Source organism: Daldinia caldariorum (genome assembly GCF_022478825.1).
Source record: "Daldinia caldariorum strain CBS 122874 unplaced genomic scaffold F4812scaffold_16, whole genome shotgun sequence".
Taxonomy (NCBI): domain Eukaryota; kingdom Fungi; phylum Ascomycota; class Sordariomycetes; order Xylariales; family Hypoxylaceae; genus Daldinia; species Daldinia caldariorum.
This window is the reverse complement of record NW_025953052.1, coordinates 238070-251070: the sequence shown is the minus strand read 5'-3', so window position 1 is coordinate 251070 and position 13001 is coordinate 238070. Positions and strand designations below refer to the sequence as shown.

At 46.2% G+C, this 13001-nt stretch overlaps 2 protein-coding genes across 2 annotated transcripts; both read right to left on the bottom strand.

Annotated features, from left to right (window-relative positions):
* Nucleotides 1–2738: 2738 nt before the first annotated feature.
* Nucleotides 2739–3089, bottom strand: F4812DRAFT_461944 (uncharacterized protein; the record flags this gene model as incomplete). The annotated part of the gene is made up of 2 exons (XM_047937949.1): nt 2739–2929; nt 3059–3089. 2 exons carry the CDS (start codon nt 3087–3089, stop codon nt 2739–2741), a joined length of 222 nt encoding a protein of 73 aa, XP_047787415.1.
* A 6497-nt stretch (nt 3090–9586) lies between these two features.
* F4812DRAFT_439550 (glycosyltransferase family 15 protein) lies at nt 9587–12453 on the bottom strand. Its single transcript, XM_047935081.1, has 5 exons — nt 11544–12453; nt 11086–11484; nt 10950–11036; nt 10476–10890; nt 9587–10419 (listed from the first exon to the last, which is right to left on the bottom strand). Exons 1-5 carry the CDS (start codon nt 11825–11827, stop codon nt 10078–10080), a joined length of 1527 nt encoding a protein of 508 aa, XP_047787414.1. The 5' UTR covers nt 11828–12453; the 3' UTR covers nt 9587–10077.
* Between the last annotated feature and the right edge of the window lie 548 nt (nt 12454–13001).

Below are 13001 nucleotides of genomic sequence, written 5' to 3'. Positions count from 1 at the left end.
ACATGTTTTAATGCGTCCGGGGTAAACCGTAGAGAGATGCATTTTGCGTGGTACCGCCATCTTGGAAATGCCAAGTAAAAGGAAGTTTTGATGGAAGCATACACATGCACACACAGACACACACAGACACACACAAGAGCTACACAACTAATAAGATAGACAATCTTTGTTTTTGCTAAGGCCACCCCCACGGACGCAAGCCTGCATCTCAATCACTCAATCCCTTTTAAAGCACTTTTAGCAGAGACCCCCTTGAAGCTTTTGAGAGGGTTATCCCGCATTTTGGGAAATGAGCGCATCCGATGTTGTGGATAATGCATCGTTCTAACACCATGCAGAATTCCAGTAGCCAGTGGAATCTAAAGCATCAAATTACATAGCGCCTAGCCGCACGGTTCAACAAGTCAGCTTCAGCTAATGATTTGGAGACTTCATAACTTGGAATATGTTGGAATAGGTAACGGAAACGGCGATAGCGACTGGGGAATACCACACTGAATACCACGTAATGCTTACGCCTTACGGGCCTGCTTTTTAGCGTTATTAGGCTTTGAAACCCGGACCGCCCTGGCGCGACGGATTGTCTACACTATTTTCTCATAACAGTGTCTGACATAGAGGCGGCGGAGCGGAGGTTTGTACACAATAGTTTAATACTAGTATGTTGACAAGCCTTGCTCCAGCCTTGTTAGTCTAGCCCGCCCGTATGAGAGATACGACAGTGCGCAGTCTTTGCGGAATTGATGGAATTCGACATTCCATCGCCATCGTATTGGCTGGATCTAACAGAAACTTGTTCTAGCACCTGATGTAAGTCGGTTCGTAAAGATTGTAGGTACATACTTAGAATATTTATCACCAGAACATGTGTCATGTCACGGGCCTTCTCGACACGAGCATTTGAGAATCAAAGGGTCCTGAATTATCATCAAGTGGTGGATGTAGTAGATGATGCATTTCTTTCCGGCCTTCTCTTTGTCGTCGATTATGCTCTAACACAGACCATAGACCAAACACAGTAGAAATATAGACAACACATTACGGGTTGTTACGGGTTGAATAGAGTAATAAACGTGATAGACAAGAGACCATAATAGGTACTCGATAGCGACGATATCCCTGTTGGCAAGAAAAGGTTACGTATCATTACTAGGTATGTATTTTCTTCCTGCCAAGGGGCCAGCCTCTTTTGCCCGCCAAAAGAGAACTTTGCTCATATCCTTATTGGATCATCGTTAGCAGATACCCACACTGCTATATGAGTAAGTCTACGTACGATTCGAAGGGCCAAGCAGCCAATCTCGAATCCGTTTAAGAGTTAATGACTCGAGAAAAGAGCCTGCATGAGATGTCTCGGTGTCAAGATTTCATCAGGGGGAAAGCATTGCGGTTAATTGATTCCCAATCTTGACCCCCAAAATCCGAGCAGGACAATATGCATACAGTACAATACCTACTTACATCTCCGGCCCGCCCTGGCTTATTTTCGTGGGTCGTCTGCGCCGAAGAGCCTGTCCCCCCTCCCGACACTCTAACATCTATGAAAATAGGTATCGTCAATTAAGCCGGAGTGGAGGCTCATTACGTAGACCGCTAACAAAGTTTAACCACTTAACTGCAGCATCAGCCTCAGAACCAGTCGTCAGATCGACATGCCATTAATTCCTCTTCCTCATCATCCTCGCCAATGTTACCACCATCTTTATATAAGCTGGATTTTAAACCATATTCCGTCCAATACTATGTACCTACGGTCGGCGCTTCTTTGTGTGAAGAGAATGTTATTTTTGTCGATTCCAAGCGTCATTGTGTTTCTCACCCCCGTCTCCCCATCTTGATTTGACAAGGGGATTTTCTCCGGGACATCCACAACTCTCACGTGTATCGAAACGGACCCCGATCCCAGCATGACAGTAGTGTAGATAGCGTGCATATCAACTTTCCTGCGGTGAGGTTGATACATACCTAGGTAGTTTGTCTCCATCTTTGGCCGATGATCATCGGTGTTCTAATATGCAGAGCCGGAGTCTCATTCCTCTTTCTTTCTACCACTCTCTTTTCCGTAATGAGGGTTCACGGGTAGATGTCACTGCGACCTGGTCTCCCGATAATTGCTTCTCTGGAGTTCATTTCTCTCACATGTGCACGAAGCGAGTACGACATCTAATTGTAGACAAAGTATAACCACCGGGATAACCCTTGTTTCCTTTGGTTTCGTCCCGCGCTACATTTCCCTACACCCATGGTTCAGGGGAGTGTGCCTATCATCACCATACATAGAAAAACGACCGTGAGCACAGGGATGGAATGTCCAGCGCCGAAAAGTATTAAGTACCTCTGCTCAATTTTTATTTTATTTTTTCACACTATTTTATCTGTATGTATTTGCACGCTGCCAAGTAACCTGGATAATACCTATGGTAGTGGTCCCCCTCATTACAGATGTATTATACCTAATCCATTTACTCATCTGCTACATTGTACATCTCCCAATAGCCTTCTTCCTCTTCTGACCGCATTTCCTCCACTAGCCAACCGATGCTGCAATTACTCTCTAGGATGCTAGTCCTAGCCAACTCTGCCACTACGGCGAGCTGCCGGTTTTAGCGGTCGGTCTCCATCGGCGACCCTCTCCGGTATCCTGACGCCGACACGGCTTTAAGACCTACATCCAAGGAATCCATATCGGTACGAAAGGGGCAAGATCAGTTCTCCCAAGTGGATCTCATAGGAACAATTTAGGGGGCGCGCCCATTCCCTTGATACGCCACCGCATCCGAGCCGACATCATCAAGCGCTATCATACCACAAGCCCTTGCTATAGGAGGGCTAGGACTTTGATACCCGAAGGTCTGGCCCATCCAAGCCGGGAACTCATATGAACCGAGGTGAGGGTTAATCCCCCAAACCATAGTCGCAAACGAAGCGGCTGCATGCTAGTTAGCACCATAGCACCATAGCACCGTCCGTCTCTGATAGATTACAATGACTTCCTAGACGGTGTGGCTTGATATACCCTCTCTATAGGCATGCCCGCGTCACCGCCACCTCTAGCAACCGAGGAGACGCAGGTCCCATATTAGCATCATTATTAGCCTTGAATAGTAATAGTATTGTATTGTACCGTGCCGATATTGCCAGAGTACCTAACTTGATTGGGTGAGACCACTACCAGGCTGGAGAATATATTCTTTAATATCTAATATCTAATATCTCATATGAGGTGCAAGGGCATATGAATTTTAAGACTTGTACTCGGATATTTAGCCGTGCTTATCACTCATTACCAGTCATATGTGAAGCAATACAAGTTAGAACAATAAGCAAGGCCAGGCAAGGTTATTGACGAGAATAGGCCATTCCCAACCCCATCGACCAAAGCTCTAAGATATTATTATGTATTGTACAATACAATACAAGCATCGCTTGCCCCCTCTGACCCTAAGCTAACCTGACATAAACAGGCCACAGCGTTATTACTATGTACTAGTTTGCGTGTCGTTAGTTTAATAAGTCCTAGGTCCTAGCTGTAGCTGCACTAAAATCGTAGTCAAAGTGACCTATTCCCGGAGGCCCGGCCTTTCAAAGGATTCGCTCATTTACTACCTTAACCTATGGCATTAGAAGTGCCCCATCACGTCTTGGGTCAAATGAAACGCAACCAATTTGTGGTCGCAGTGGCATTCCGTCTAAGGAATTTGCTATTAAGTACATGCCAACTCCCAGCGATTTTTTAGCAAATGCACATTGCAACCGGGAACCCATGTTGCTATTGTAATAGCATCCAAGTCTAAGCCGCCTAGATCCCATTGGCTAATGAATGTGGTTCTCATTTGACTCGGAGTTTTTTTTTTTTGTTTTATCTGGACTACATCCACTGCACATTTAGACATCACACACTCGTGGACGGGATGGACATACACTTACATATCATGTAGTGTCGGCGCTGGGCGGTCACTATGAGGTTATTATCAGCGTTTTTTTCCACCGCCGCCCAAACCGGCGTCTACATATAGCCCAGCTTTGGCACGAGACCAAGTAAAATTTATCTCGCTAGACCAACTTGGTATTGTTCCGGCAAAGACAAAAGGGCAAACATGCTTGCAACGGACCTCATCGCCCGTTCCGGACTGTATACTACATACACAGTAGTGCTATGTAATCAAAGTATTTCCCATGAAACCCCCAACTCGAGTCAGCCGCCACACCCAGAAGAGCCGGTTGGCGCAGATCCTAACCGCTGGAGCGAGAAGTTCAACCCGCCATTATCACACGAATCTTGCTTGGTACTAAGTCAGAAGCCCAGATATTGGTCTTACCAAGCGCTACGTGCCAAAGAAAAATTGCAAAAGAAGCTAAGGGGCAATAGGTATTTCATGATCATTAATGACAAAGTCTCGGCAACATAGCACTCTCTATTCCTGACTTGACTCGATTTTGATCCATACCGAAGGGATGAATATGGTTGGCTGCTCCGCAGCACCCGGTGATACACGACTCTTGTGATCACAATTATTTTACTGTTGCTGCTGCTGCTGCAGTGCCCGCTGCAATTTTTCTGTTGTGGTAGCGTCACCACTAACACATGCATTGCACTTTGCGGATATACTTTCAACTACCCAGCCAATTTAGGTGCCTGATTTGTATGGTAGTGATATTAGCATTATAGTAGGTGATCTTGTGGCTTTGTGGATCGTAAGCCTAAACCGAGCAAGCTCTGCACATGAGTTATATGCTATGCGCACCAACGAAACTATAGGCTTACAATATAATATCATCATGTTTTATATAGAGCCTATCTTCTTCCCTATTACCGTACCGTATCTGCGTATGTAGTTCAAAGGGGGTATATCTAATAAGCTAGAGAGAATACATAGTACTGTGACTGACCTTGCTGGGTTCCTAATTTGGTAGATCCCTACCTGCTATTAAACCCGTTTAACAGCCCAGTATTTCAAGGAATAGGTGCCAGCTCTCTTCTAACCATTACCTCGTGCAGGGGAGGATCTTTCTCGGAATAGGTTCTCTCCACGGGTACAGGTTTTTCTAGTAGAAAATACTCCATCCTTCTACACGTAAAGTTTCGTATCCAAGGCTCTGCGTCAAATAATTTATATTAGTGTGCAATCGAACGACGGCCTTAGATGTCTTCCCTGCACAACCTCGTTTCCGAAGCGCATATCATTCGTTGGTTCATTTCCAACAGGCAGGACGGGCACACACACAACGCACATACACACGCACACTTACTCAACCTGCCCGCCCCTTTCGATCTTCATACTCTAGCTCCGACGGCGACGCATCTTGGGAGTCATAGTTCTCTTCAGCCTAGCTTGGATCCCCCCGGTCCCAGACACTTTACGCTACGCTACTTACATACGAATACATACATACGAATGCTATCCTAGGCTAGGGATGGAAGATGGAAAATGGAGAATTGGGTTGACCTGCCGCATTCGAAGCATCCATGACGCTCCATACCTACATGAAGCCTACATGCTAACCACATAGTACCTACTCTACATAGTATGTATTGTACGCACGCGAACATCATCTAGAACTTAAGACACACGCACGCACGCACGCAACGCTGGGTACTTGAGCCCCGCCCGGCGGCTTTGTTTAAACCCTGAGAGGAAATCGAAGCCACTAATCATCGCCCTGCGTATGATGATATGTCTCTTTTTTTCTCCTCCTCCTTGACTATTAACACGGCGCAAGAACCGTCTCCTTTAGAATCAGGCTTTCCATCCCGTAGGCTAATGGTCCAAACCCGCGATACCTATTTTTTATCTCTTTGACCCCCTTTTCTCAGACAACGCCTCAGAAGCGGCAACGAAACAATAGCCTTTTTCCCTCTTCCTAGCGGGAGGAATCGATGCCTGTCTCCGTACAAATAAAATACATTACATTACATACCTAAGGTTGCTACACTACAGTAGTGGCGCTCCCCCGGAGCAGGCTCACATCGTCACTGATCATCTTTCCCATTTGGTGCTCCCGAACCACCCAGCCCGGACTGGTCGTAATATGTCTGATGAACGGGATCACGAAACGTTTTCTATTCCCCTCCTCCGCCACCCCCCAATTCCCCTTTAAAACCTTTTCGTGCTTGGCCCTTTTACTTTTAGTCCTTGGGTCCGAGTTCCAGTTTTTCCAAGCATCGCAAGCGACCTTCGTCATCATTTTTTCAGCTCAGCGCATATACACATTCATTCGTAGGCTACTAGGTCAGGTAGGAGGTATGTGTATCACTTTGCCGTGCTAACTAACGGATCACATTATCCCGTGGTATCGGATACGACGGGTCAGGTTTATGGGAAGGGAAGATAAGCGCGAATCGATGGCGCCGTCGACGCTACTGTGTAGAGAGTCTGGATTGTTCCGCGAACGTGAATTAAGTGTCGCCTACTACCCGAGCGCGACCCAAAAGCAATCCCGAGGTCCCTTGGATCATTATTGTTTTCCTGTGATAATTGAATCCTGTGTTATTAAGGTGTCAGCCCAAAAAAAGGCCCATCACATTCACAGGTCCCTTTCTGCACAAATAGAAACCTTCTCTAATTTGCATCAAGTCGTTAGTAGCCTTAGCACACCGAAGTTCATGTCTCCTGAATGTCTCTTTTTCACCCTCCCTACCTAACTTACTATGTACGCGAGAAGTAGTAGTAGTATTGGTCTTTTGATCAGCGTATGCCGCTTTTGCCTTTTCATTCCCCTTCCCTTCCCCCTAAATTGAAATCCTCATGCGCTTAAGGAGTTAAAGCCGGCTACACCTTACAGCCCATCCCATCCCTTGCCCCCCATTCGTCTTAATTCCTCGTAGCATCGATCACTAGACAAAAGTCCTACTCAGATGGTCAGAGGTTGCTTGTCCCTTCCCTGCATCGTGTCGAAGTAGTCTTGCATAGGAGGGATGGTGTATCTTACCGAAGCCGACGTGTACTTCGCCGCCTTCTCATTAGTGCAAGCGATCAGTCAGCACTTCCTCTCGTTTTAACCATTACCATTATGTTGGCGCCATCATGCCCCCTTTTTCTTAATGACGTTGCCGACTCATCAAATTGTCCATGTGTCTGTCAGCTTCCTTGACCCCGGCTTGCATCGCAAATTCCCACGATACTACCTTGCCATTCTATTGGTGAGGGGGTGCGATAAATATCGGTTCACTATCTCATGCCGCCCAGGTGTAGGTACATATAGTATGCCGCCTGTATAGCATGTGAGGCGCCTACGAGGCGGTCGAAGCATCTCTTCTTTCACCGACATCTGATTTTGTTAACATGCGTGGCGCAACTGGCTCCTCCGCCTTTATTCCCAACCTACCATCGCGGGACAACATATGGTTGGTAGGTATATTCATGCACCGGACGCAGCAGAAAGCCCCCGCGATTGGAACCTTAAGTGATGTGAGCCTTGCGAGCATTATTACGATGCTATAGCTTCTCTAGTCTTATACACCTCATCATTTGTTCCCGTCTCTGCCTTAGGTACTTATTTTCACCTCGCCACGGTGCCTCGTATCGCCTACAGTTGCTCTAGCCCTACATAACCATTGAGGGGATGCATAAACACCCCTCATCCATCATTGGTAGATGGCTACGTGGAAAGTCTGATCATGTTGTCCTGTCCGCCAAGCATTTGGGCCCATAGATAGGCAAATATATGTCCTAGCTATATTCGCTGAGTATACCGTAAAAAGACCCTTTAAGGGTTTTACTTGTTGGTAAGGATACGTGGAATGCACGTGGGAAGTCTCGGAAAATAATGCCGTACTGGCTAGTTAGAGGTCGACAGCCTACCAGATCATTAGAAATACGATATACATATATATGACTAAATGCGGACGTATGAAGATCTTACCGCAAGATGAATACTACGCTGGCGACGATTATATCATTGGTAGATAGCGAGTATAGGCAGGACTTTGCAGTCGAACTCCTCTCTGTGAGTTAGGGGTACACATAATCCACCACTCATACAAGGAATCCTTCAGCATCATCTGTGATCGTGAAGAAGGTATTTAAACAGCCAGCTAATACAGTCGTAGAGTGCAAATAGCTCTTTGCAGGGCTGTATCCTATTGGAGTTCCGGTGAAAACCTAAGTAATGGATAATGCCCATTGTTTATAAGAGTAGACGGTATAAATCACATTTTATAGGCTGATAACTTCCAATTCAATCTATTGGAAAAGGGACTGCATTTGGTGCATTTATTGTAGGCACCACGGACAGATTATCATGTTATTTTTCATCCGAATGCACATGAAGATTCCTGTCTCGCTAGCGACGACGGGCTAGTAGTTGCTCAGTTGCTTACACCGGCATATAGCCATCCAACTGACGGAAAACTAGTCGTTCTACCATCAAAGTCGGTATTCAGATCTTGCATGTGCAATATCCTGTTGGAATTATAGTATTGAACAAGGCCTTTCGTGAGATATCTACACCCTATGAGCGCCGTTCTGCCCCTCGTTGGAGTATGATACTTCGTTGACCATGTAGGTAGGTATGGTCCTACGATACCTAAATTGACACATTTTGCCGGTAGCTTTTGAGCACCCCGACATATGTACGATATTCATTCGTTTCTGTCGTCGTGGATTTTAAGCCTAGTGTAATAAACTTCTGAGTGACAGCTTGAAGTAATTTCTACAAAGATAGGTCACTAGAAATAGGAGTGTCGATGATCAAATTATTCGGAATACCACTCCAAAATATATAGATAGACTCTTCAATATTAGACACTCAACGAGACATCCAACGATATAATCCTCTGGCTAGGATCTTGGTTAGGAGTTGTCTTGAGAAACAGCAAATTCGTGCCATACTCGAATTTTGCTATCCCGTATCAACTCATGCCCAACTCTTTGAGTGCTCTTGACACCCTAGCATCTGTGTGGTATGTCCTGCACCACAAGACTCGGGTTTCCAAGAGAGTCGAACACCTCGTCGTTTTGATTTTTAAAAACTCCCTCAGTAGTACTATCAAAAGTCTGACTTCTATAATCTCCCCTTTAGAACCCCCGAAGCCGAACTGAAAACAAACCTCCACAATAAATTCAAAGACAATTATGCCTTTAGGCCTTTAAGAACCATCTCCTATTAAACTAGGGTACGGTTTCTATTTCGTGGAGTGCGGAGGGAATAGCCAATGGAGTATTTGCTTTGAACCGTAGTCGCCTCGTTAGAAGCCTTCAAATGAAAGGAGGTCAAGAGATATTGCTCTGCACATTTGAGTCTTGAATGTCTGCATCTGAAGACTAGTGCCACGTTACAAGTAACTTATTTTACGTCTAAGAGATGATAACCCTGTCTTAAACTGCCTTGTAAGATGAACATACACTGAGCAACTTGCCGTTTGTAACGATACTTAAGCTCGGTAGACATTGGCCCTGTTCAATGTTTAAGCACGAGTCCTATTGTTCGTGATTTATCTAGCCTCTTATATACAGCCTGCAAGTTTGAGAAGATGTAAATACATACATTTTCCCAAGGGAAATGCGTAAAGTTCAAACGAGAATCATTATAAGTTGGCGTGAATTCGTATCTACAATCACATCTATGCCGAATGGCTATGCTTAGAGGAACAGCGAATCACTTTGTTAACACGAGAATATTATATACGATTGATGTCAAGCCCAATATAGTATGCCAACTCAACTGGACCACGAGGGTGCAGCTCTTCTACATGCACAATTATGATGCTTACCGTCCCTAACCTAGGCGGTAACCGACAAGTAACCTATCAAACCGCCTCTAGGTTCGTGACGCCTTTCTATGGCAAAACCACCAGGCCATATAAGTTGCAGACGATTTATCCCCTTTAATACGTGATATGCTACACTCCTATCAGCCTTCGCTGCGCCGTTATCCGAAACCCAACATTTCTAAGCACCCCTTCCCGCGGGCAAAAAGCGACCAAGAGCACATCTAGACCAAATACAATCGTCGTTCCATCGTTAGAATTCTGTGCCGGGCAATGCCTTGGAAAAAGATCGCTAAGAAGATACTTGGTATCCAACCGTAATTGTTGTTAATGGGAATTGCCAAATGTCTGGAGCCGACAGACTCTCACTACGGGCTGGCCCACCCACCAGCAACGTCAACCCATTCAGCCAGACACGAACCCTCCTTACCCTCAACGTCTACAATGTCAGTATCGCAGCGGCAGCGGCAACCGACACCGTTCTCCTTCTCTGGGTCCCACTGGTCCCAATACTCATCTTCTTCCACTCGTTTCCGCTCGTCTTCGGTTGTTTTCTCTAGGAAAGGCTCACGAGGAAGTTGGCGAGCAGGGGCGTTGGCCGGGCAGTGCTGGATGGTGGTATGTCGGTAACCGAAGTCACGGAAATAATGGATGTCCTTAGGCGATAGAAGGATACCGGCAGCAAGGGAATGAATAGGGGCATCACCCCACTAATGCATAGTTAGCAACATTGAATTTCTCCTCAAAATTATTGGGGTCGACCTACTCGTTCCATCCAGAAACCACCACTGCGGTCCATCATTTCGAAGAAGGCCTTGTACTCCTTGCTTCGGAACCAGCTGAGCTTCGCGATTTCGAAATTGGACCAGAAATGACACATATTATAACTTTCACCTTCCATGGCTTCGGGATCAATCTCGGGTAAGTTCATTCGGCCCGGGTCACTTCGTAAGATCTCTTCAGGTAGTGGTGGCTTGTAGTTGGGGTCGTCCTCAGGGGGAGCCGGCTTCTCCGGCTTGGGTTCGACAAACATTTCCCACAGTCCTTGAGACGTGATATTATTTAGGCGCTTGTAGGCAGAGGCATAACGGAAGATGTTAGGGACAGTCTCGCGAAGCTCCTTGACGGCAATAGTGAAACCGTAAGTCTTATTATACTCAATCATCTTACGGAAGGGGTCACTACATATTGGCGTTAGTATGTACCGGTGGAAAATCCAAGATTCGAGTTGAAGACATACTATGTGATATCACAGAAGTACTTGATCTCGGGCTCCAAACGCCAGTACCACTCGTATTTGGCAAGAAGGGGGTGATCATAGAAGAATCTGCACCGTGTTAGCTGAGTCCAGAGAACTGTCGTGTTTGTTTGCTTACCCAGAGTAGAACCGGCACATGGCGTGATAGCTCTCCAAACCACCGTACATCACAGCAGCGTCTCCTTGTTTAGCAATACCCTCCTTCGCAACTTTGGGGTCTATCCAGTCTGGGAATCCCCACATCTCTGGCCCGACCTTGCCAAACTCGACCGGGGCAGAAGTGTAGTTACGAACAACATCCTTGAAAGTCTGGTTGAAGTCTCCATCGTTCAGGAAGACATAAGGATAGTGGTACCACCGGTTAAAGTGGCGCTCGATAGACTTGACTGACTGAATAACACCTTCGAGCTCCTTGTTGCGGGCGAGGACGACGAACGCGCCATTTACTCGCTCTTGCGTGGTGTCGGGTTCGAGGCAGCCTGTAACGAATACCTTGTCGTGTTCTTCGCTGATCTTACTATTTTCAGAAACAGCAGTTAGCAACTGTGTACAATATAAAATAAATAAATAACGTACCGGATAGCTGGAGGAGCACCAGCAGGCATCAATATCCTCCCTGGAGAGCTAGGATGCCTGACGAATAATACGAGGATAAGGACAACTACAATGCATGGAAATAGAACCACCACGCCTAAGGGAACGGAAATGCTGGAGTTGCCTTTTAATCTAAGAGGTCTTCTGAAGAAAGCGAGCCGCGATGTTAACCTGTTGAGCTGAGGTCTCTTCTCGCCCGCGGTAGGAAGCTGGGGCGTATTCAGGGCCGCAGGCACACGCCTGTAAGCGCGCCGAAGCAGATCCATGATGGAGCTCAGCGACGCCCTCGCAGACGGCAGTCAGAAAGGTGGGCTTGCTAACAAGCTATATCAGTTATTATAGTCGTCTCTTCTTTTTTCATGCAGTCGATAATTCGTTGATTATATCGTCGTTTTCGTGATCGAGGATGGCTTATTCAGTTATACATGAAGATTCCCGTTACCGCCGTCTATCCGTATATCTGTATTGATCGAAATGCGCAGAGTAGCGAGCGACAATAGAGAGATAATTCCCCGTCGGAAGGCTCGATCGCGACGAAGGTATTTGATTATAGATTGACGATGAATAGGTACCTGGTTGTAAAATAGGCAATTAGACGGTCAGTAACGCACACGCGTCAGACACGCTACCCTTCTTTTTTTTGGCGCTGTCCAACCGATCAACGGGTCGAACTTTATCGTATCAATCTAGCAGATCGCAAAACGACTGCATTGGTGCCGTCGATAAAGTTGAACGGGGACAATCCACACACGAGGCGCGAAGGTTGCCGAGAGGCGGGGAGAGTAGAAAAAAAAAGGGGGTTCTAGGTTTGGGGCTGGAAGTTTGAATGAAAGACCAGATATGGATACGAGGTCAAAAATTTAGAAATAGAAATGAGATTATGAGACCAAGGGGGTACAGTGGGAAAAGAACTGCCAGTTAGGAGCCAAGCATTGAGCTAACCTTAACAATTTAAGCTATGTTTGACAGGCTGACAGCAAATTATGAAGGGAAAATAACCAATCAAGACATGACGTGGCAGGACGTGGCAGGACGTGGCAAAGGGCGCGCACTGTGCAGTTCAAGGTACATCACAGCGGCGAAGATCTTTTTCCGGGCACTTACCTGGCATTTACCTAGACCTAGGTAGGTACGCTGGTACGTGCTTAAGTAATGCAAAGTGAAACACTAGGGCGAATCCATTTTGGAGATTCCCCAGAATTTCTCCAGAATTTCAAAGTTCCAGACCTTTATTGAAGATACGATTTCTCTCCAGAGGCGGGTTATGGACGGCAACCGAGTTTTATCTTAGAATTTGTCAAAAAATTAATTCGGTCAAGTTGTTGCCTTATTATGGTTCAGAGCAGTATCCACTCGACTCAACAGCTTCAGTTGTTTACTGCTCTGTTGAACGGGTACCTACGAAGAAGCTGATATTCCTCGACGACAAGGTTGGTGCTA